At 39.8% G+C, this 23858-nt stretch overlaps 1 protein-coding gene across 3 annotated transcripts in view; it reads left to right on the forward strand.

Annotated features, from left to right (window-relative positions):
- The window catches only part of akap1b (A kinase (PRKA) anchor protein 1b), an 88286-nt gene that overhangs the window by 60296 nt on the left and 4132 nt on the right, over nt 1-23858 (forward strand). For 2 of the 3 annotated variants that reach the window (XM_034168574.1, XM_034168575.1), the window contains exons 6-10: nt 2245-2422; nt 13042-13192; nt 15637-15704; nt 19072-19145; nt 19227-19292. In XM_034168574.1, the coding sequence (XP_034024465.1) occupies nt 2245-2422; nt 13042-13192; nt 15637-15704; nt 19072-19145; nt 19227-19292 (537 nt within the window). Of the gene's footprint in view, nt 1-2244; nt 2423-13041; nt 13214-15636; nt 15705-19071; nt 19146-19226; nt 19293-20172; nt 20184-23858 lie in introns of those variants that run through there. The other variant, XM_034168576.1, reaches the window with a different exon arrangement.

Consider the following 23858-nt stretch of genomic DNA (forward strand, 5'->3'; position numbering starts at 1 on the left):
ATTTAAAACAAAAGAAAATGTGATACTCACAGGCTGTACTGATTGCTGGGGTTGATTTTGTCACAGAGTCAGAACTGACCCTCTACTGAGTATTAATGCCGACTGAAGCCAGCTCGAAATTGTGCAAGGTTTGTGAACAGTCCTCCGTGAAATTCGCAGAACAAAAAAAGTCAGCGGTTGTATGTACTGGGGATGCGGTTAAAAATGAATAAAAGCCAGTGATCGCGTACATTGCTCTCCGTGGGAAGATCGTAGTCCACTAAAACAGCCTGGGAAAGCACACCTGTAGCTCACCATTGCTTCTCTTCGAGTGTTACGAATGGGTGGGCACAACCTTATGAATAATTAATTTTGAAGGTGTGTGGGGGGGGGGGGCTATTGGTGAAAAAGTGACCTAAGTTTTCTCTCAAAGGGATTGGCCTGTTTTCTAGGGGCAATTCAAAAAAGGAGAAATACTTGAAACAGAGGTTCTGAAACTTGCTGGCACTTCGTGTGTATTCTGAACTAACACCAAAAACATGAAAAAGATGATTTTGATTCTCTAGCCCCTTTAAGGTATTGGTCATTTCTCCTTGTACACATCATGCATCACCCTCACATACTTCTGTGCCACTCTAGGCTTTCCATACAATGCGTTTCTTGGCAGCTTGTCATAAGCTTTCTTGAAATCCACAGATACACAATGCAACTCCTACTGGCCTTCTCTATATTCTTCCATCAGCACTCAGCAAATGTTGCATGTTTTTTTTTTTTTTTTTTTTTTTTTTGCAGCCATTTTCCACTGCAAGAACATTTTATACAACATTTATACATTTAGTATCTTGGCCATCTTTTGTTTTTGATTCTTGCAGAGGGGCTTGGTCTTCTGCTTACAACAGGAATGAAACTTTGAACCTAAAAACATCCTAAAAAATAATAAAAAGGTCTAGTTTTTTTTTTATCTGACTAGTTTTTTTTTTATCTGACTTCCCCTTAAAATCCAATGATGTAGAAATGAAATCTTTGAGCTTTAAATGTCTTGGTGCATTATGTTTAGGACAATCCATTGGCATCAGTATTTCAATGAAGACTGATTGCAAGCTGTTTCTCCATGTTTATTGCAGGGCTGTGAAAACTCCGGAATTCTGCGGATTTCATCATGGGGATGGGTGCGGGAGTGTCAGTGTTGTACTCTTTAATTGTGATAGTTACTGAGTTTTAAAAAGTTTATTGCAAAGCATTCTCTTTTTTTACGACATCATGCAAGTTTTATAAGTCCGTGGACACTGATCTGTGTGTTACAGATACAAATCAGTTTCCTCGGATCCGCGGAGTTTCGAGGAAAATAAATGCCACTCAAAGCCTGGCTGTTAAGACAGTTGTCGTAAAGCGGGACTGGTTGGTTGCTGCGGTGACGGTGTGTGGTTCCTGTGCGAAGCTAGCTGAACGTAGCATGTGGACATCGCAAACTTTTAGAACTTTCAAGTTTTTAAAAGAAGAATTTTGCAGCATGTCTGTGTCAGAGCGACATCAGACAGAGCGAAGATGGTGAGAAAGACGTTTTGAAAAAGTCTAAGGACAAGAATCCGTGGAATTGTTGCTGGCTTCATGAACACACCTGAAAGATAAACGGGAAAGCGAACTGGTAAGAATTTTTTTTTCTCTCTGGAAAATAAACATTGTGCTGTTCAAACAGGATATCAGAAAAGATTGTGCCTTTTTTCTTTCATTAATCTAGACTTTAATTGAAAAAAAAAAAACATTGTGGCTTTGAATGAATTTAGGCTACATGAATTTACACAAGAATGTAAATTAGTTTTTATTAATGTAAACTTTTTTCATGGGAAAAAAGACTGTGGCTTTGAGTGGATTTACAGGAATTTACACAAGAATGTGTGGCTTTTTACTATAAGGTATGTTATTGATATTTTACCCTGATTTATTTATTTATTTTTTTATATATATTCTACAATCTACCCCCTGTGAATTTTCCTCGGATTTCACAATTTTCATTTCACAGCCCTTTTATTGCTATGGAATAGTCTGTTTGAGATAAGGTGGTGGAGTTTGTTTGAGGTCTTCAAGTCCAGACTAAAGTGTCATTCTCGCTTGTTTTTGTTGTTTTTGTTTTTGTCTTAATTCTGTTTGTGTATATGTTGCTTTTATTTAACTCATTGTGGTGAAGCACTTTGTTTTGATAAAGTGCTATATCAATAATTATTTTCATGTCATGTGGTTTTACCATCAGTCTCGTTTGTGTTCTAGCTTCTTCTCCCCAGTGGTGTGACAGTTGAAGTGATTGTGGTAAATATCGTGTCAGCGGGTCATGTCTTCGTCCAGCAGCACACCCATCCCACCTACCACGCACTACGAAGCCTTGACCAACAGATGTTCATGTGTTATTCCCAACCGGGCACGCCTGCCCTGCCCTCACCTGCTGAAGGTAAAAATATCTTTAGAAGCATTGCTGAGATACATGATGCAGTTTGAAGCAGAAACAAGGTGTTAATCCATGAACCACGTCATCGGGAGGACCGATTTTTAGGGGGATCTTTTGGTCTGCGACCCCAGTAACATACACAAATACAAACTGTAAATAGTTCCCCCCCAAAGGTGAAATATGTCAATATTGGAGGAGCACGATGTGTACGCGCACGGTGTTGTGCGGATTTTCTGCAACACACAGAGGCAAAACGGAGTAATTTTAACATTATTTTATTTTTCCTTTGTGGATCATGGGATAATTGCCTTGCGTTCAGACAGAATAGCTCGTTGCCTGTGGTAAATGAGCTGTTAAAGAATGAGGCGTGCAATTTCTTGCGCAAAGAGCACCTCATGGAGGCGAGAGGATGGTCTGAACGCAGCGCCACAGTGATTCTGCAAACAGATTACACCTGTAGCAGACCGAGATGGTCTCCCATCGGCCTGAACACCCACACCAAGGAATGAAACTTAAGAACCTGATGGACGACCTCCGCCGCTGAAACCCTGATCTGAATTCTGATGGAGGAACTGCGGCGCATAGTGCCGAAGTCAAAGAGGAACTTGTTTCAGCCACACGAGGAATTAAAATATTTTCAGATGTTGTGCTCTAAACTCAAGAGGCTTTATGTGGATTATTTTTATTAAGGTTCGTATGATGATGCATTCTACAAACTGGTAAGACCTTTTATTTACTGTGTCTGAATTTTCTCTGCATGAGTACCACGGCTTTCAGCCAATTAATGGACAACATCGACAACGTATTTCGACTTATGAGTAAATTACATGAAAGCCGCATCATTGTTTAAGCCACAGTGTTCAAAACACATGGGGGGAGTAGCGGCTTATAGTCCAGAATTTTCGGAGCCTGTGGGTGAAATCCCACATTGAGAGGTTGACATCACGCTGCTGTAAAGGGGTATCTGGTCACATAGTATCAGAAACGTTTTATGATTACAAATACGAGTCAATGAATACAGGATCGGGCCGATACTGGTGTCAGGATCGAAGCATCCTTAATTCACCCCTGTTCCAGATTCGATGCGATTTGATGGTGATTCAGTTCCTCACAATGCAATACGATGCAATTTGGTGTGATACGATTAATGATGGGTATTAAGATTTTGTCTATCAATTCCGCTTATCGATCCAATTCTTTATCAATTCCCTTATCAAAAAGTAGGTTTTACAGGTTTTCTATATATTAAAGTAAATAAATATGGAATTGGTTACTGGATCCTTGATCTCTGGACATAAATAAAAAAAAAATCAATAAAATCTGTACATGGTAAATAAAATCCGTACACGGTGGATCCTTGATCTCTGGACTTAAATAGAAATAAACAAAATATATAGTTTTTGTCAACAGCATTTTTTTTTTTTTCCAGATAATGATACAAAAGTAACTCCATAGACTCTGAGCTTAGCTCTTACAGCCGGCTGTGCTGCACGTCAGGATGTAATTCATATGAAACGTAGGACATCTCGCTTGGGGGACGGGGGGGACGGTTTTGGTCGGTAGTAATTTGTTTGTACAACCCCTGGCAAAAATTATGGAATCACCGGCCTTGGAGGATGTTCATTCAGTTGTTTAATTTTGTAGAAAAAAAAGCAGATCACAGACATGACACAAAACTAAAGTCATTTCAAATGGCAACTTTCTGGCTTTAAGAAACACTATAAGAAATCAGGAAAAAAAATTGTGGCAGTCAGTAACGGTTACTTTTTTAGACCAAGCAGAGGGAAAAAATATGGAATCGCTCAATTCTGAGGAAAAAATTATGGAATCATGAAAAACAAAAGAACGCTCCAACACATCACTAGTATTTTGTTGCACCACCTCTGGCTTTTATAACAGCTTGCAGTCTCTGAGGCATGGACTTAATGAGTGACAAACAGTGCTCTTCATCAGTCTGGCTCCAACTTTCTCTGATTGCTGTTGCCAGATCAGCTTTGCAGGTTGGAGCCTTGTCATGGACCATTTTCTTCAACTTCCACCAAAGATTTTCAATTGGATTAAGAGCCGGACTATTTGCAGGGCATGACATTGAAAAGGTGTCTTTTTGCAAGGAATGTTTTCAGTTTTTGCTCTACGGCAAGATGCATTATCATCTTGAAAAATGATTTCATCATCAATGACTGTGGACATTTACATGTTCTCTTCAGGCAGTCATCTTTATAAATCTCATTGGAATGGCACCAAACAAAAGTTCCAGCATCATCACCTTGCCCAATGCAGATTCGAGATTCATCACTGAATATGACTTTCATCCAGTCATTCACAGTCCACGATTGCTTTTCCTTAGCCCATTGTAACCTTGTTTTTTTCTGTTTAGGTGTTAATGATGGCTTTCGTTTAGCTTTTCTGTATGTAAATCCCATATCCTTCAGGTGGTTTCTTACAGTTCGGTCACAGACGTTGACTCCAGTTTCCTCCCATTTGTTCCTCATTTGTTTTGTTGTGCATTTTTGATTTTTGAGACATATTGCTTTAAGTTTTCTGTCTTGAGGCTTTTATGTCTTCCTTGGTCTACCAGTATGTCTGCCTTTAACAACCTTCCCATGTTGTTTGTATTTGGTCCAGAGTTTGGACACAGCTGACTGTGAACAACCAACATCTTTTGCAACATTGCGTGATGATTTACCCTCTTAAGAGTTTGATAATCCTCTCCTTTGTTTCAATTGACATCTCTCGTGTTGGAGCCATGATTCATGTCAGTCCACTTGGTGCAACAGCTCTCGAAGGTGTGATCACTCCTTTTTAGATGCAGACTAACGAGCAGATCTGATTTGATGCAGGTGGTAGTTTTGGGGATGAAAATTTACAGGGTGATTCCATAATTTATTCCTCAGAATTGAGTGAGTCTGCTTGGTCTAAAAAAGTAACCGTTACTGACTGCCACAATTATTTTTCCTGATTTCTTAGTGTTTCTTAAAGCCAGAAAGTTGCCATTTGAAATCAATCAATCAATTTTATTTATATAGCGCCAAATCACAACAAACAGTTGCCCCAAGCCGCTTTATATTGTAAGGCAAGGCCATCAGGGTCACCTGATCCAGCCCTAACTATAAGCTTTAGCAAAAAGGAAAGTTTTAAGCCTAATCTTAAAAGTAGAGAGGGTGTCTGTCTCCCTGATCCGAATTGGAGCTGGTTCCACAGGAGAGGAGCCTGAAAGCTGAAGGCTCTGCCTCCCATTCTACTCTTACAAACCCTAGGAACTACAAGTAAGCCTGCAGTCTGAGAGCGAAGCGCTCTATTGGGGTGATATGGTACTATGAGGTCCCTAAGATAAGATGGGACCTGATTATTCAAAATCTTATAAGAAGAAGAATTTTAAATTCTATTCTAGAATTAACAGGAAGCCAATGAAGAGAGGCCAATATGGGTGAGATATGTTCTCTCCTTCTAGTCCTTGTTAGTACTCTAGCTGCAGCATTTTGAATTAACTGAAGGCTTTTCAGGGAACTTTTAGGACAACCTGATAATAATGAATTACAATAGTCCAGCCTAGAGGAAATAAATGCATGAATTAGTTTTTCAGCATCACTCTGAGACAAGACGTTCTAATTTTAGAGATATTGCTAAATGCAAAAAAGCAGTCCTACATACTTGTTTACCCTGATCAAAAATGACTCCAAGATTTCTCACAGTATACTAGAGGTCAGGGTATGCCATCCAGAGTAACGATCTGGTTAGACACCATGTTTCTAAGATTTGTGGGGCCAAGTACAATAAACTTCAGTTTTATCTGAGTTTAAAAGCAGGGAAATTAGAGGTCATCCATGTCTTTATGTCTGTAAGACAATCCTGCAGTTTAGCTAATTGGTGTGTGGTCCTCTGGCTTCATGGATAGATAAAGCTGGGTATCATCTGCGTACAATGAAAATTTAAGCAATGCCGTCTAATAATACTGCCTAAGGGAAGCATGTATAAAGTGAATAAAATTGGTCCTAGCACAGAACCTTGTGGAACTCCATAATTAACCTTAGTCTGTGAAGAAGATTCCCCATTTACATGAACAAATTGTAATCTATTAGATAAATATGATTCAAACCACCGCAGCGCAGTGCCTTTTAATACCTATGGCATGCTCTAATCTCTGTAATAAAATTTTATGGTCAGCAGTATCAAAAGCAGCACTGAGGTCTAACAGAACAAGCACAGAGATGAGTCCACTGTCCGAGGCCATAAGAAGATCATTTGTAACCTTCACTAATGCTGTTTCTGTACTATGATGAATTCTAAAACCTGACTGAAACTCTTCAAATAGACCATTCCTCTGCAGATAATCACTTAGCTGTTTTACAACTACCCTTTCAAGAATTTTTGAGAGAAAAGGAAGGTTGGAGATTGGCTTATAATTAGCTAAGATAGCTGGGTCAAGTGATGGCTGTTTAAGTAATGGTTTAATTACTGCCACCTTAAAAGCCTGTGGTACATAGCCAACTAATAAAGATAGATTGATCATATTAAGATCGAAGCATTAAATAATGGTAGGGCTTCTTTGAGCAGCCTGGTAGGAATGGGGTCTAATAGACATGTTGATGGTTTGGATGAAGTAACTAATGAAAATAACTCAGACAGAACAATCTGAGAGAAAGAGTCTAACCAAATACCGGCATCACTGAAAGCAGCCAAAGATAACGATACGTCTTTGGATGGTTATGAGTAATTTTTTTCTCTAATGTTAAAATTTTATTAGCAAAGAAAGTCATGAAGTCATTACTAGTTAAAGGAATACTCGGCTCAATAGAGCTCTGACTCTTTGTCAGCCTGGCTACAGTGCTGAAAAGAAACCTGGGGTTCTTATTTTCTTCAATTAGTGATGAGTAGTAAGATGTCCTAGCTTTTTTATAGAGCAACAGACGTTTTCCAGGCTAAGTGAGATCTTCTAAATTAGTGAGACGCCATTTCCTCTCCAACATACGGGTTATCTGCTTTAAGCTGCAAGTTTGAGTTATACCACGGAGTCAGGCATTTCTGATTTAAAGCTCTCTTTTTCAGAGGAGCTACAGCATCCAAAGTTGTCTTCAATGAGGATGTAAAACTATTGACGAGATACTCTATCTCACTTACAGAGTTTAGGTAGCTACTCTGCACTGTGTTGTTATATGGCATTAGAGAACATAAAGAAGGAATCATATCCTTAAACCTAGTTACAGCGCTTTCTGAAAGACTTCTAGTGTAATGAAACTTATTCCCCACTGCTGGGTAGTCCATCAGAGTAAATGTTATTAAGAAATGATCAGACAGAAGGGAGTTTTCAGGGAATACTGTTAAGTCTTCAATTTCCATACATAAGTCAGAACAAGATCTAAGATATGATTAAAGTGGTGGGTGGACTCATTTACATTTTGAGCAAAGCCAATTGAGTCTAATAATAGATTAAATGCAGTGTTGAGGCTGTCATTCTCAGCATCTGTGTGGATGTTAAAATCACCCACTATAATTATCTTATCTGAGCTAAGCACTAAGTCACACAAAAGGTCTGAAAATTCACAGAGAAACTCACAGTAACGACCAGGTGGACGATAGATAATAACAATAAAACTGGTTTTGGGACTTCCAATTTGGATGGACAAGACTAAGAACCAAGCTTTCAAATGAATTAAAGCTCTGTCTGGATTTTTGATTAATTAATAAGCTGGAATGTAAGATTGCTGCTAATCCTCTGCCTCGGCCCGTGCTACGAGCATTCTGGCAGTTAGTGTGACTCGGGGGTGTTGACTCATTTAAACCAACATATTCATCCTGCTGTAACCAGGTTTCTGTAAGGCAGAATAAATCAATATGTTGATCAATTATTATATCATTTACTAACAGGGACTTAGAGAGAGACCTAATGTTTAATAGACCACATTTAACTGTTTTTAGTCTGTGGTGCAGTGAAGGTGCTATATACCTTTTCTTTTTGAATTTTTATGCTTAAATAGATTTTTGCTGGTTATTGGTGTTCTGGGAGCAGGCACCGTCTATACGGGGATGGGGTAATGAGAGGATGGCAGGGGGAGAGAAGCAGCAGAGAGGTGTGTAAGACTACAACTCTGCTTCCTGGTCCCAACCCTGGATAGTCACGGTTTGGAGGATTTAAGAAAAATTGGCCAGATTTCTAGAAATGAGAGCTGCTCCATCCAAAGTGGGATGGATGCCGTCTCTCCTAACAAGACCAGGTTTTCCCCAGAAGCTTTGCCAATTATCTATGAAGCCCACCTCATTTTTTGGACACCACTCAGACAGCCAGCAATTCAAGGAGAACATGCGGCTAAACATGTCACTCCCGGTCCGATTGGGGAGGGGCCCAGAGAAAACTACAGAGTCCGACATTGTTTTGCAAAGTTACACAACGATTCAATGTTAATTTTAGTGACCTCTGATTGGCGTAACCGGGGTGTCATTACTGCCGATGTGAATTACAATCTTACCAAATTTACGCTTAGCCTTAGCCAGCAGTTTAAAATTTCCTTCAATGTCGCCTGCTCTGGCCCCCGGAAGACAATTGACTATGGTTTGCTGTGTCGCTAACTTCACATTTCTCAAAACGGAGTCGCCAATAACCAGAGTTTGATCCTCGGCGGGTGTGTCGTCGAGTGGGGAAAAACGGTTGAAATGTGAACGGGTTGGCGGTTGTACACGGGGCTTCTGTTTAGAACTACACCTCCTCCTCACAGTCACCCAGTCGGCCTGCTTTCCCGGCTGCTCGGGATCTGCCAGAGGGAAACTAGCTCTTACAGACTAAACTAAAACTAAATGACTTTAGTTTTGTGTCATGTCTGTGATCTGCTTTTTTCTACAAAATTAAACTGAATGAACATCCTCCGAGGCCGGTGATTCCATAATTATTGCCAGGGGTTGTATTATAACGTTTGGAAAGAGGTGTCATTTGATTTAAGTTATTAATTCTTACAGAAATCTGCACAGCTCTCTTAGTCCCACAAAACAGAGGATATTATTATTATTATTATTGCCTTTACCCGATGGACAACTTCGGGCTGAGCTCATCACACTGGCTGGTGCTCAACGCCAGAGAACCATCACGTAAAACTCCAGTGTGGAACAGAGGACGATTCTGGTTTCTTGCCCACAACCAGACAAGAGTCCCAGTTCGTGACTTTGATCCACACAAAGCTGATTCACGATTGACATGTTTAAATGGCTTTGAGAGGGGTTAATGATCTTGTTATTTCTTGTTAGGAGAGACGGCATCATATAAATATATCTATCTATAAAAAAATTTTTTAAAAAAGCCATCCGTAAAGCTAGGACATCTTACTATTCATCACTAATTAAAGAAAATAAGAACAACCCCAGGTTTCTTTTCAGCACTGTAGCCAGGCTGACAGTCAGAGCTCTATTGAGCTGAGTATTCCTTTAACTTTAACTAGTAATGACTTCATGACTTTCTTTGCAAATAAAATTTTAACTATTAGAGAAAAAATTATTCATAACCATCCCAAAGACATATCTTTATATTCGGCTGCCTTCAGTAATGCTGGTATTTGGCTAGACTCTTTCTCTCCGATTGTTCTGTCTGAGTATTTTCATTAGTTACTTCCTCCAAACCATCAACATGTCTGTTAGACCCCATTCCTACCAGGCTGCTCATGGAAGCCCTACCATTATTTAATGCTTCGATCTTAAATATGATCAATCTATCTTTATTAGTTGGCTATGTACCACAGGCTTTTAAGGTGGCAGTAATTAAACCATTACTTAGCTAATTAAAGGCCAATCTCCAACCTTCCTTTTCTCTCAAAAATTCTTGAAAGGGTAGTTGTAAAACAGCTGACTGATCATCTGCAGAGGAATGGTCTATTTGAAGAGTTTCAGTCAGGTTTCAGAATTCATCATGGTACAGAAACAGCATTAGTGAAGTGACAGTGGAGTCATCTCTCTGCTTGTCCTGTTAGATCTCAGTGCTGCTTTTGATACTGTTGACCATAAAATTTTATTAGATTAGAGCATGCCATAGGTATTAAAGGCGCTGCAGTGGTTTGTATCATATTTATCTAATAGATTACAATTTGTTCATGTAAATGGGGAATCTTCTTCAGACTAAGGTTAATTATGGAGTTCCACAAGGTTCTGTGCTAGGACCAATTTTATTCACTTAATACATGCTTCCCTTAGGCAGTGTTATTAGAAAGCTTTGCTTAAATTTTCATTGTTACCCAGGTGATACCCAGCTTTATCTATCCATGAAGCCAGAGGACACACACCAGTTAGTTAAACTGCAGGAATGTCTTTCAGACATAAAGACATGGATGACCTCTAATTTCCTGCTTTTAAATTCAGATAAAACTGAAGTTATTGTACTTGGCCCCATAAATCTTAGAAACATGGTGTCTAACCAGATCCTTACTCTGGATGGCATTACCCTGACCTCCAGTAATACTGTGAGAAATCTTGGAGTCTTTGATCAGGATATGTCCTTCAATGCGCATATTAAGCAGATATGTAGGACTGCTTTTTTGCATTTGCGCAGTATCTCTAAAATTAGAAAGGTCTTGTCTGAGTGATGCTGAAAAGCTAATTTATGCATTTATTTCTTCTAGGCTGGACTACTGTAATTCATTATGAGTTTGTCCTAAAGGTTCCCTGAAAAGCCTTCAGTTAATTCAAAATGCTGCAGCTAGAGTGCTGACAGGGACTAGGAGAGAGCATATTTCACCCATATTGGCCTCTTTTCATTGGCTCCCTGTTAATTTCAGAATAGAATTTAAAATTCTTCTTGTTACTTATAAGGTTTTGAATAATCAGGTCCCATCTTATCTTAGGGACCTGTTAGTACCATATCACCCCAATAGAGTGCTTCGCTCTCAGACTGCAGGCTTACTTGTAGTTCCTAGGGTTTGTAAGAGTAGAATGGGAGGCAGAGCCTTCAGCTTTCAGGCTCCTCTCCTGTGGAACCAGCTCCCAGTTCGGATTAGGGAGACAGACACCCCCTCTTCTTTTAAGATTAAGCTTAAAACTTTCCTTTTTGAATAAGCTTATAGTTAGGGCTGGATCGGGTGACCCTGAACCATCCCTTAGTTATGCTGCTATAGACTTAGACTGCTGGGAGGGTTCCCATGATGCACCTAGTGTTTCTTTTTATTCACCTCTTTTTGCTCTGTATGCACCACTCTGCTTTTAATCATTGGTGATTGATCTCTGCTCTCTTCCACAGCATGTCTTTTTCCTGATTCTCTCCCTTCAGCCCCAACCAGTCCCAGCAGAAGACTGCCCCTCCCTGAGCCTTGTTCTGCTGGAGGTTTCTTCCTGTTAAAAGGGAGTTTTTCCTTCCCACTGTCGCCAAGTGCTTGCTCATAGGGGGTCGTTTTGACCGTTGGGGTTTTTCTGTAATTATTGTATGGCTTTTGCCTTGCAATATAAAGCGCCTTGGGGCAACTGTTTGTTGTGATTTGGCTCTATATAAATAAAATTGATTTGATTTAATGAAGACATTGCCTACGTGCCGCTGGAAGTGAAGTAGAGAACCAGCAAACAGTGAGACAAAACACTGCTTTGTTGCTTCAAGCAGCCCCGCTGCAGTCTAGAATCACTGAGAAATGATCATTTTCCGATAAACACCCTCAAAAACAACAGCTGCTCCGGTGTACCGAACTAAAGGACCAATAAGGGAATCGTTAAGCAAAAAAACTATTGATGTCATCACTTTTGTTGTGGTAGAAATGTGCTTTCTGGCTTCCGTCCGTGGTCCATTCAATGTGCATCAGAAAAAAAATCAATGCAAGCAGGCAGCAAGCGATGCAACACAATAGAACCTGTCAAATGACTCGACGCACACTGAACGAATCGATGCATTCAGACTCCACCTGGGGAAAAATCAGTTGATTGGACATGAGACACCTTTTTTAATAAATTTGCAAAAATCTAACTTTTTCACCTTGTCATTATGGGGTATTGTGTGTATAATTTTGAGGACAAAAAAAATGAATTTCAACCATTTTGAAATGAGACTGTAACAAAACAAAATGTGGAAAAAGTGAAGCACTGAATACTTTCCAGATGCACTAATTTGTTAGCTTCTCCATTTTTTATTTTTTTTTTCCCCACTACCTCTCTTGGGATTACCGCTGTGGCTCCACATGTTGTTTTAGCACAACTGTTATGCTGGTTGTAGCTCCAGATGTATGAGACTGGGTGGTGTTGAAGCAGGGACCTTCTTGGGAGTGACATGTTAGAACTGCTTAAAAAAAGTCTGCTTGTCTTTGCCCTCATTCAAATGGTATACATTGTGAGTTTTTGGAAATAAAAAGGGCACAAAGGCAGTGAGACAGTTGGTGGTTAAGCAAGAGAGGGACAAAGAAGAGTGAGACTGGTGGAACCAGCGTCTGTGTACACCCTGGGAGCCTGTGTTGTTTCTCTCCCATGCACACTGAGCAGTGCCGTGACAGACATCATCACTTCAACTAGTATGATCACCCACAATGTGGAGAAAACATTTTCCCATGTTGAATGACTGCCAGCTTCTCCTCATCTTTTAGTCAGTAGGATATGTGTGTATAACTCTGGTCATTCTGGTGAGTCCAGCTCTAACTGTATTTGTGTGTTTTTGTTGTCATCATCCTTTCTGGCAGTTGGTGTGATCTGTGCAGCTCCAGCAGTGGAAGGAGCCTGGTGGAGAGCCCAGGTCATCACTTTTTACAAAGAAACAAATGAAGTGGAGATCAGATACGTTGATTACGGGGGATATGACAGGGTAAAGATTGACACGCTACGGCAAATAAGGTGAGTTTCAAACATGTTGCAGTGTCATCCACATGAAAACTGATACGATCTTTGTCGTTTTCAAAAAGTGTTCCGTAAACACTGCACCGTTTCAAGAAATATCTGCGTACACACGAACCCACTGAAAATGCAGACGTACAGTATATATGACAGGCCTGTATGTGGCACTTTAATGCTCCCACAACAAAACCGGAGATATGGAGCATGTGCATAAAACTTACACACTGTGTACAAACCAGTGTAAGGCGCTAATATAACAAAGCTACAGCGTAGGAGAGGAAGCAAGAACTTTACAAAGCAGCTCACTGAGTAAATGCTCTTTTAATCTGACCTGTTGCATCATTTCAGTCGGATTCATCATCAGTCTGCAGAAAACTGTTAATCCACGTAGGACAACTTTGTTTTGGAAGACTACTTCTGGAAATACTTAAATTTCTTACCATGGAAATTGCTTGTGAATAAGCGCAGGGTTTTCAAAGAAGTCCCTCAAGGTTTATTTTTGCTGTCTATGCTAGTGGATGAGTTGGGGTGTGCCTGCCCCAGTAAGAAAACTTAACGGCCCCATTATTCACTCCAACATTCACCACAGCCATTCTTTGTCTCTCAGGAATTCTACTAGCAATGAAAATAAACCCCGTTAAGTATCCACCAAGACAGAAAAAAGTATTAAATTACCCTGATGACATATTGTCCATCAGGTACGTTCAGTGAAAAAAATTCACTAAAGCTTTTTTTTTTCCCCTCTGTTGTGTTGCCTTGCTGTGCCACTGTCTCCACTCTCATTAGCAGTGACTCTCATTGCACAAAACCAGTTCTTAATCCATCTTTTTACATTTTTATGTTTTTTGTTTCATGTTAAACACCTCCAAAGTTCTACATTTTTGTATGTATGAGTATGTTCCAGGGTTGTTCCCAATATTTAAAATGGCAGCAGTATCCTTTTTGGGATCTACTAATAACAGGTCTGAGGTTAGAAAGGTGGGGCTGTGCAGTAATCATTTCACAAACGTGTATTGGTTGTATACATGAAACCACAAATGCTGTGTTTTCAGATTTATCTGCTCTGGACCCATTTTCAAAAAGCAGTTTTTGGGCTCCAAAACTGCTGGTTCCATGAGGACAAAATGCCACTACAATAAAAAATTAAAATAAACTTCTGCTTAAATGCCTAAATTCATCTCCATGTGGATGAGCCTTAAACTTTGCATCCTACAGAGTTGTTTCTGAAGAGACTTTTCTTCTGTAGAAGTAACACCAGAGCCAACATTTGCCTCATTACTGCAGCTGGAAATAACAAAATATGCCGTATGAAGTCTGTCTTTTGAACATGACAGTTGAAAGAAGGCGATCAGTCACGGTGGGTTTTACGGCTCAAATTTTCACTGGTCATGATGATACAGTACATATGTGCATACAGGCCTTTACTCTGTTTTGCGGACTATAATAGTAGAAAAATGCTTGCTTTTTAACCACGTTTGCATAGACAACAGGCTGCGTCATGAACGTAATTGTACACAGACTTGATGATGGACTAAGTGTGTTACTGGATGACGCAACCAGCAGTTCCATAATCATGAAAGAATATGCTTTAGATAATTCTTACGCGTTGTGCAGTGTTGTGGTCTGCGTATGCCAAATCATCCATATTAAACTCTTGATAAAATAATATTAAAGGAGTCTTTTTAATGCATCTTTTATATTTTCATGCATTTATTCTAATGTTAAACGCCTTCAAAGTTCTACATTTCTATGAGTATGCTTGAGGGTTGGGTACTAATACAGCATTGGTGTTTTCCCTTTCAAAAAAAATCTGCATTGTAATGTGTGCTGTTTATAACAAATGCCTGAAGAGTGAGGGTTCATGTCCAGCATCATCACTTAATCCACTATCAAGTTTGATCTAATCGCCATCACTTAAGGGGACTAAATGTCACTTGCAGTTCAGTCTAATTTATACCATGGCATACACAGATTATTGTGGCCATTCCAGGGTGGCAGCTCGAGCCAGGTAGGGGGCCAATGAAGGATTACACGGGGGGTCATTTACAAATGCTCCAGTTATATGGAAAAGTATACCACATTATTTGTCTCGTGATTGGGATTCCAAAAAGGCATAGTTTGGATTATCTATGACTGAATGTCTTGGAGTTACGGGGTAATTCCAGTAAAAGTACTGGGGGGGGTCAGCTTTGGTTTTTATTTATTAAAAAAAAGTGGTGCAAATTATCGGTTAATTGGATTAACAAAAGTTAGTTTCGACTGTGTTGGATGCTTGGTCTCCAAAGTAAAGGTCAAACAAGGCCCATTGGATTATGGGACATATGTTACCTTGTAACACGATAATTAAGTGTAACACACAGTGCAATCTAGTCCTTTTTCAGACCTGATTAACTCGACCAATAATTGCCATGACTGTAATTTTTCATTAATACTATTTTTTTCAGGTCAGATTTTGTAACGCTCCCGTTCCAAGGTGCTGAAGTATTGCTTGACAACATCACTCCCCTTCCAGGTACACAACCTCTCCTCCCCCTGTTTTATTATTATTATTGTTATTATTATTGTTAATATGATATCCACCAAGTGTGGCAACCCCACTGCTCCACTCGGACTCCTGGCGTGTGACGGTCACTGTGGGTTTTTTTGTTTGTGTTGTTTTTTGTTTGTTTTGTTTTTTTTTGCTTGGGCATCCCAATCTTTGGCTCAGATTAAAGCAACTTTATGTTAGTTTACATTTACACTCTGTTCAGTGTTAAACTCTGATCGGCTCTCTGAGGCTCAGATTTATGGGCCTTTCACACCGAACACGTCGGAAGCGTCAAAATGCGTCAAAATTGGTCTAAAAAGCATTATTTCAATAAGACACGTTGCTTTTTAGATGCATCAGAAGCGTCGCGTCAAGCCGAGCTAAACTGAAGCTTCTAACAGGAGCGTGCATTACCACTTGTACGGTCAAAATTCAACCCAATCCAACTTTCGACGCTCTCAGCTGTGATGTAGCTTCGTGCTGTCCAATAGGAACGACGTGTCGGGCCAAAACACGGAAGCCGATCGGCAGAAACCACTGATCTGTACAAAACAAACGTGTCACAGGACTGCTTATTTATAGAGCAGGTTTCTGAAGAAAAATCCTTGGAAATGTTTTTTGTTGTTGTTTGTTACCTCAGATTTTCTGATTACTGTTAAAAAAAAAAAAAAAGTTTAGAACACTTGTAATTAAAATAGCTAAATCAATAAATGGTTCTTTAGAAATCTTTCATCTGTAAATTAAAACCACCTGTTATTTCAGATTAGATAATTTCTTGTTTAACATAAGGAACCTCGGACATTTATTTTTAGACAAAATAACATGGAAATTTGTACTTTTTTTTTTTTTTAAGTCTGGTAGATTATTTATATCTCATTTCAACCAGAAAAACAGACAGTGTAAATAAATACAAAGGATGTAGTAGGATTTCTGTGACATAAACCTCATGATGAATTTTTTTTTTAGTGGTCATTTCAACTTGTAATTTTGCCAAAATATGTAATTGCCTTTAATGTTATCAGGACAGTCATTTCTAAAATATGAATTTGAGCACAATAACTGGAGATCTTCTACCTGTGCAAATGTCTTTTGACTTTGATTTGTGGACATTTGTAATGATCCGTTCATTTATTGTTAAAATATAAAATGAAACAGCTTTTTAAAAAATAAAATAGTTGCTGTTGAAAGAGCCTTTTATTTAGAAGCAGGTGATGTTATGCTGGATTCCCGGGACCAGATGAAGGTCTCTTCTGCAGCTTTGAACTCTGGTCGTGTTGTTGAAGAGCAGAGATGTTTTCTTTCGACTGGACTCGTGGTGTTCAACTCATCAATGGAAGTTTGGTTGTCTGCACAGCAAATGTTCCTGATTGGGACAAATAAAAATATTTCTTTAAATATAAAGAAACACTAAACAGTTTATATATAAAAAAGAAAAAAAAAATGGAAAAAACGATGGAAAAAAAACGGCAGAAAAAAAGTTATTTAAAGTTGAGCTTTTGTAGTCTCTGAGGGAAAAAAAAAAGCTGTAGCTTTATTTGGTAAAAATAAAAGACTGAGCCATTTACAAATTAAAGCGTTCACTCAGATCAACTGTGCTAAAAGGCTAAGCTAACATTAGCCGATCATTAAACCTTCACAGCAGTTCAGTAAACGTCACGTTTTATTTTTACATTATTCTCACCTCGATAAAGCTGCAGAACAAAACTCAGTTGGGCAAACTGGGACTTCGCATATATCCAAAAAGTGGGGGATTTCAGACTGAGTGGGTTTGCGCCATCACCCCGGCTGCCTGCCTCGGTCTGCCCAGTGATGCCTTCAGGCATCATCACTGGGCTGACCCGCTTCTCCGTGCGGTCAGCCCGCTGTCGCGGTTCGATCGATATCCCACCAAGTCGTCAGTCCTCCCTCGGTCGGCGTCACTCCGAAAAGTAGCTGGAAAAAAGCTTCTCCCAGTAGGGTGATGGGAGAATCATTCTACTGCTTTTTAGGTTTTTTGTGGTTCAGGCGACGGAAATTCAAGAAGGCGATTGCTGAACTTTTTTCAGGTTGTGGAAACAGCCAGAGTGTAACGTAGCAATCTCCTCTCCCTTGCCGCTTCCAAAGCGTAGCGTCCGACGTCATGCGTTGGTATGCGTTGCATGAGCTTCCGACGTGTTCGGTGGTGAAAGGCCCTTAAGATACCGTATGTTAGTTTACATTTACACTGTCTCAGTGTTAAACTCTGATCGGCTCTCTGAGATTGAGATTAAAGATACTGTATGTTTATATTTACACTGTCTCAGGGTGTTAGTGTCTGATCGGCTGTCTGAGGCTCAGATTAACGATACTGTTTACATTTACACTCTCTCACGGTGTTAAAGTGACTGATCAGCTCTCTGATGCTCAGATTAAAGATACTGTGTATATTTTTGAAAACAGCAGAAAATGCTACAGCCATCATACCAGTTTTTAACATTTGACTAATATATAACATGAAACAAAATAATGAAATATGAAGTGCGGATCATATTGAAATGAAATTGGCTCAGGTTGTGCCTCTTACAATAGTTAAAAACATTGTAAATCTTGAATTATTTTATTTTTATTCTGCTATGCCTGAACAAATTTGCAGCCAATTCTGCACATGCAAATAGAATAACTAGAGCCAACAAATGTTTCATTTCAAAACACCTGCACCCCTACAGCACTGTGGATTTACAAGAAAACTGAATGTCTAATTGTATCTAACAGGAAGCATCGTGGATTTAAACTTTTAGGGAAAAACATCAAGCCTTCAGTAATTCTACAAGTGTATTTTGTCAGATAACATTCGTTATTTCAGATGTATGAAACACTGTATTGACTGAAATGGTAATCACAAATCTGTTTTGTTTTTTTATCAAAAAGATGTAAATGTCTCAACTGAAATAAAAACTAAAATTTAGTTTTCTTTTGAGTGAAACAAGACTCAAATTTACAGACTAAAACACGACTAAATAAAATGGTACATGAATGACTAAATACGACTAAAACTAAAAAGGACATTTGACAAGACTAAGACTAAATTAAAAATTAGGTGACATTAACACCACAACAAACCAGTTAATGGTTTTGAAATGTCCTTGGGAATTGTCTAAATAACTGGATTGGTTTCAGGAGGTGAATCAGGCACCTGATGACAAACCCCCGAGAAAGGGTTGTGACCTGAACAAATCCTCTTTCTAATGAGTTGAAGTTGAGACAGTGACTAGTTTGTTGATGCCAAACATTTCAAACTTGGTCTGAAAAGTAAAATAATTCATAGTGAACTTGATTGAAAACTTTCGATATTCTGTTGTTTTGGCTACTTCTCATGTATCATTCTCTTCATCAGGAGAGGATCGCTTTTCAGCAGAGGCTACGTCAGCGTTGGAGGAAATGACCAGAGGAGTGGCATTGCTTGCACAGGTGAGTTTGTCAACAAACTGCTTCAGGACCTGTGAAGGTCAGCTGAAACCCACTGGCTGCTTATATTGTGTTTCTTTCAAGGTGTCAAATTATGACAACAACACCGGTCTCCCTCTGGTCCATCTGTGGAACATGGTCGGGGATGAGGTAAGTTGATGGCTGCCAACATGTATCATTCAGTAGTCACGCATTGCATGTGACTGTGCTTTGAATCAATCAATCAATCAATTTTTTTATATAGCGCCAAATCACAACAAACAGTTGCCCCAAGGCGCTTTATATTGTAAGGCAAGGCCATACAATAATTATGTAAAACCCCAACGGTCAAAACGACCCCCTGTGAGCAAGCACTTGGCTACAGTGGGAAGGAAAGACTCCCTTTTAACAGGAAGAAACCTCCAGCAGAACCAGGCTCAGGGAGGGGCAGTCTTCTGCTGGGACTGGTTGGGGCTGAGGGAGAGAACCAGGAAAGACATGCTGTGGAGGGGAGCAGAGATCGATCACTAATGATTAAATGCAGAGTGGTGCATACAGAGCAAAAAGAGAAAAACAGTGCATCATGGGAACCCCCCAGCAGTCTACGTCTATAGCAGCATAACTAAGGGATGGTTCAGGGTCACCTGATCCAGCCCTAACTATAAGCTTTAGCAAAAAGCAAAGTTTTAAGCCTAATCTTAAAAGTAGAGAGGGTGTCTGTCTCCCTGATCTGAATTGGGAGCTGGTTCCACAGGAGAGAAGCCTGAAAGCTGAAGGCTCTGCCTCCCATTCTACTCTTACAAACCCTAGGAACTACAAGTAAGCCTGCAGTCTGAGAGCGAAGCGCTCTATTGGGGTGATATGGTACTACGAGGTCCCTAAGATAAGATGGGACCTGATTATTCAAATCCTTATAAGTAAGAAGAAGAATTTTAAATTCTATTCTAGAATTAACAGGAAGCCAATGAAGAGAGGCCAATATGGGTGAGATATGCTCTCTCCTTCTAGTCCCCGTCAGTACTCTAGCTGCAGCATTTTGAATTAACTGAAGGCTTTTTAGGGAACTTTTAGGACAACCTGATAATAATGAATTACAATAGTCCAGCCTAGAGGAAATAAATGCATGAATTAGTTTTTCAGCATCACTCTGAGACAAGACCTTTCTAATTTTAGAGATATTGCGTAAATGCAAAAAAGCAGTCTTACATTTTGTTTAATATGCGCTTTGAATGACATATCCTGATCAAAAATGACTCCAAGATTTCTCACAGTATTACTAGAGGTCAGGGTAATGCCATCCAGAGTAAGGATCTGGTTAGACACCATGTTTCTAAGATTTGTGGGGCCAAGTACAATAACTTCAGTTTTATCTGAGTTTAAAAGCAGGAAATTAGAGGTCATCCATGTCTTCATGTCTGTAAGACAATCCTGCAGTTTAGCTAATTGGTGTGTGTCCGCTGGGTATCATCTGCGTAACAATGAAAATTTAAGCAATACCATCTAATATACTGCCTAAGGGAAGCATGTATAAGTGAATAAAATTGGTCCTAGCACAGAACCTTGTGGAACTCCATAATTAACTTGAGTCTGTGAAGAAGATTCCCCATTTACATGAACAAATTGTAATCTATTAGACAAATATGATTCAAACCACCGCAGCGCAGTGCCTTTAATACCTATGGCATGCTCTAATCTCTGTAATAAAATTTTATGGTCAACAGTATCAAAAGCAGCACTGAGGTCTACAGAACAAGCACAGAGATGAGTCCACTGTCCGAGGCCATAAGAAGATCATTTGTAACCTTCACTAATGCTGTTTCTGTACTATGATGAATTCTAAAACCTGACTGAAACTCTTCAAATAGACCATTCCTCTGCAGATGATCAGTTAGCTGTTTTACAACTACCCTTTCAAGAATTTTTGAGAGAAAAGGAAGGTTGGAGATTGGCCTATAATTAGCTAAGATAGCTGGGTCAAGTGATGGCTTTTAAGTAATGGTTTAATTACTGCCACCTTAAAAGCCTGTGGTACATAGCCAACTAACAAAGATAGATTGATCATATTTAAGATCGAAGCATTAATAATGGTAGGGCTTCCTTGAGCAGCCTGGTAGGAATGGGGTCTAATAAACATGATGGTTTGGATGAAGTAACTAATGAAAATAACTGACAGAACAATCGGAGAGAAAGAGTCTAACCAAATACCGGCATCACTGAAAGCAGCCAAAGATAACGATACGTCTTTGGGATGGTTATGAGTAATTTTTTCTCTAATAGTTAAAATTTTGTTAGCAAAGAAAGTCATGAAGTCATTACTAGTTAAAGTTAATGGAATACTCAGCTCAATAGAGCTCTGACTCTTTGTCAGCCTGGTTACAGTGCTGAAAAGAAACCTGGGGTTGTTCTTATTTTCTTCAATTAGTGATGAGTAGAAAGATGTCCTAGCTTTACGGAGGGCTTTTTTATAGAGCAACAGACTCTTTTTCCAGGCTAAGTGAAGATCTTCTAAATTAGTGAGACGCCATTTCCTCTCCAACTTACGGGTTATCTGCTTTAAGCTAGTTTGTGAGTTATACCACGGAGTCAGGCACTTCTGATTTAAAGCTCTCTTTTTTAGAGGAGCTACAGCATCCAAAGTTGTCTTCAATGAGGATGTAAAACTATTGACGAGATACTCTATCTCACTTACAGAGTTTAGGTAGCTACTCTGCACTGTGTTGGTATATGGCATTAGAGAACATAAAGGAATCATATCCTTAAACCTAGTTACAGCGCTTTCTGAAAGACTTCTAGTGTAATGAAACTTATTCCCCACTGCTGGGTAGTCCATCAGAGTAAATGTAAATGTTATTAAGAAATGATCAGACAGAAGGGAGTTTTCAGGGAATACTGTTAAGTCTTCTATTTCCATACCAAGATACAAGATCTAAGATATGATTAAAGTGGTGGGTGGACTCATTTACTTTTTGAGCAAAGCCAATAGAGTCTAATAATAGATTAAATGCAGTGTTGAGGCTGTCATTCTCAGCATCTGTGTGGATGTTAAAATCGCCCACTATAATTATCTTATCTGAGCTAAGCACTAAGTCAGACAAAAGGTCTGAAAATTCACAGAGAAACTCACAGTAACGACCAGGTGGACGATAGATAATAACAAATAAAACTGGTTTTTGGGCCTTCCAATTTGGATGGACAAGGCTAACAGTCAAGCTTTCAAATGAATTAAAGCTCTGTCTGGGTTTTTGATTAATTAATAAGCTGGAATGGAAGATTGCTGCTAATCCTCCGCCCCGGCCCGTGCTACGAGCATTCTGACAGTTAGTGTGACTCGGGGGTGTTGACTCATTTAAACTAACATATTCATCCTGCTGTAACCAGGTTTCTGTAAGGCAGAATAAATCAATATGTTGATCAATTATTATATCATTATCAACAGGGACTTAGTAGAGAGAGACTAATGTTTAATAGACCACATTTAACTGTTTTAGTCTGTGGTGCAGTTGAAGGTGCTATATTATTTTTTCTTTTTGAATTTTATGCTTAAATAGATTTTTGCTGGTTATTGGTAGTCTGGGAGCAGGCACCGTCTCTACGGGGATGGGGTAATGAGGGGATGGCAGGGGGAGAGAAGCTGCAGAGAGGTGTGTAAGACTACAACTCTGCTTCCTGGTCCCAACCCTGGATAGTCACGGTTTGGAGGATTTAAGAAAATTGGCCAGATTTCTAGAAATGAGAGCTGCTCCATCCAAAGTGGGATGGATGCCGTCTCTCCTAACAAGACCAGGTTTTCCCCAGAAGCTTTGCCAATTATCTATGAAGCCCACCTCATTTTTTGGACACCACTCAGACAGCCAGCAATTCAGGAGAACATGTGGCTAAACATGTCACTCCCGGTCTGATTGGGGAGGGGCCCAGAGAAAACTACAGAGTCCGACATTGTTTTGCAAAGTTACACACCGATTTAATGTTAATTTTAGTGACCTCCGATTGGCGTAACCGGGTGTCATTACTGCCGACGTGAATTACAATCTTACCAAATTTACGCTTAGCCTTAGCCAGCAGTTTCAAATTTCCTTCAATGTCGCCTGCTCTGGCCCGCAGAAGACAATTGACTATGGTTGCTGGTGTCGCTAACTTCACATTTCGCAAAACAGAGTCGCCAATAACCAGAGTTTGATCCTCGGCGGGTGTGTCGTCGAGTGGGGAAAAACGGTTAGAGATGTGAACGGGTTGGCGGTGTACACGGGGCTTCTGTTTAGGGCTACGCTTCCTCCTCACAGTCACCCAGTCAGCCTGCTTTCCCGGCTGCTCGGGATCTGCCAGGGGGTAACTAACGGCAGCTAAGCTACCTTGGTCCGCACCGACTACAGGGCCCTGGCTAGCTGTAGAATTTTCCACGGTGCGGAGCCGAGTCTCCAATTCGCCCAGCCTGGCCTCCAAAGCTACGAATAAGCTACACTTATTACAAGTACCGTTACTGCTAAAGGAGGCCGAGGAATAACTAAACATTTCACACCCAGAGCAGAAAAGTGCGGGAGAGACAGGAGAAGCCGCCATGCTAAATCGGCTAAGAGCTAGTAGCTACGCTAAGCTAGCGGATTCCTAAAAACACGCAAAGTGAATAATGTGTAAATAATTTAGAGGTGATTCAGCAGAAGGAGTGCTTTAGTTAAGGCACATAAAGATTACACTGGGAAACAAATCGTAATCTAGATAACTAGATCAATCTAACTGCGC

The sequence above is a fragment of the Thalassophryne amazonica genome, chromosome 4 (assembly GCF_902500255.1).
Source record: "Thalassophryne amazonica chromosome 4, fThaAma1.1, whole genome shotgun sequence".
Classification (NCBI taxonomy): Eukaryota; Metazoa; Chordata; class Actinopteri; order Batrachoidiformes; family Batrachoididae; genus Thalassophryne; species Thalassophryne amazonica.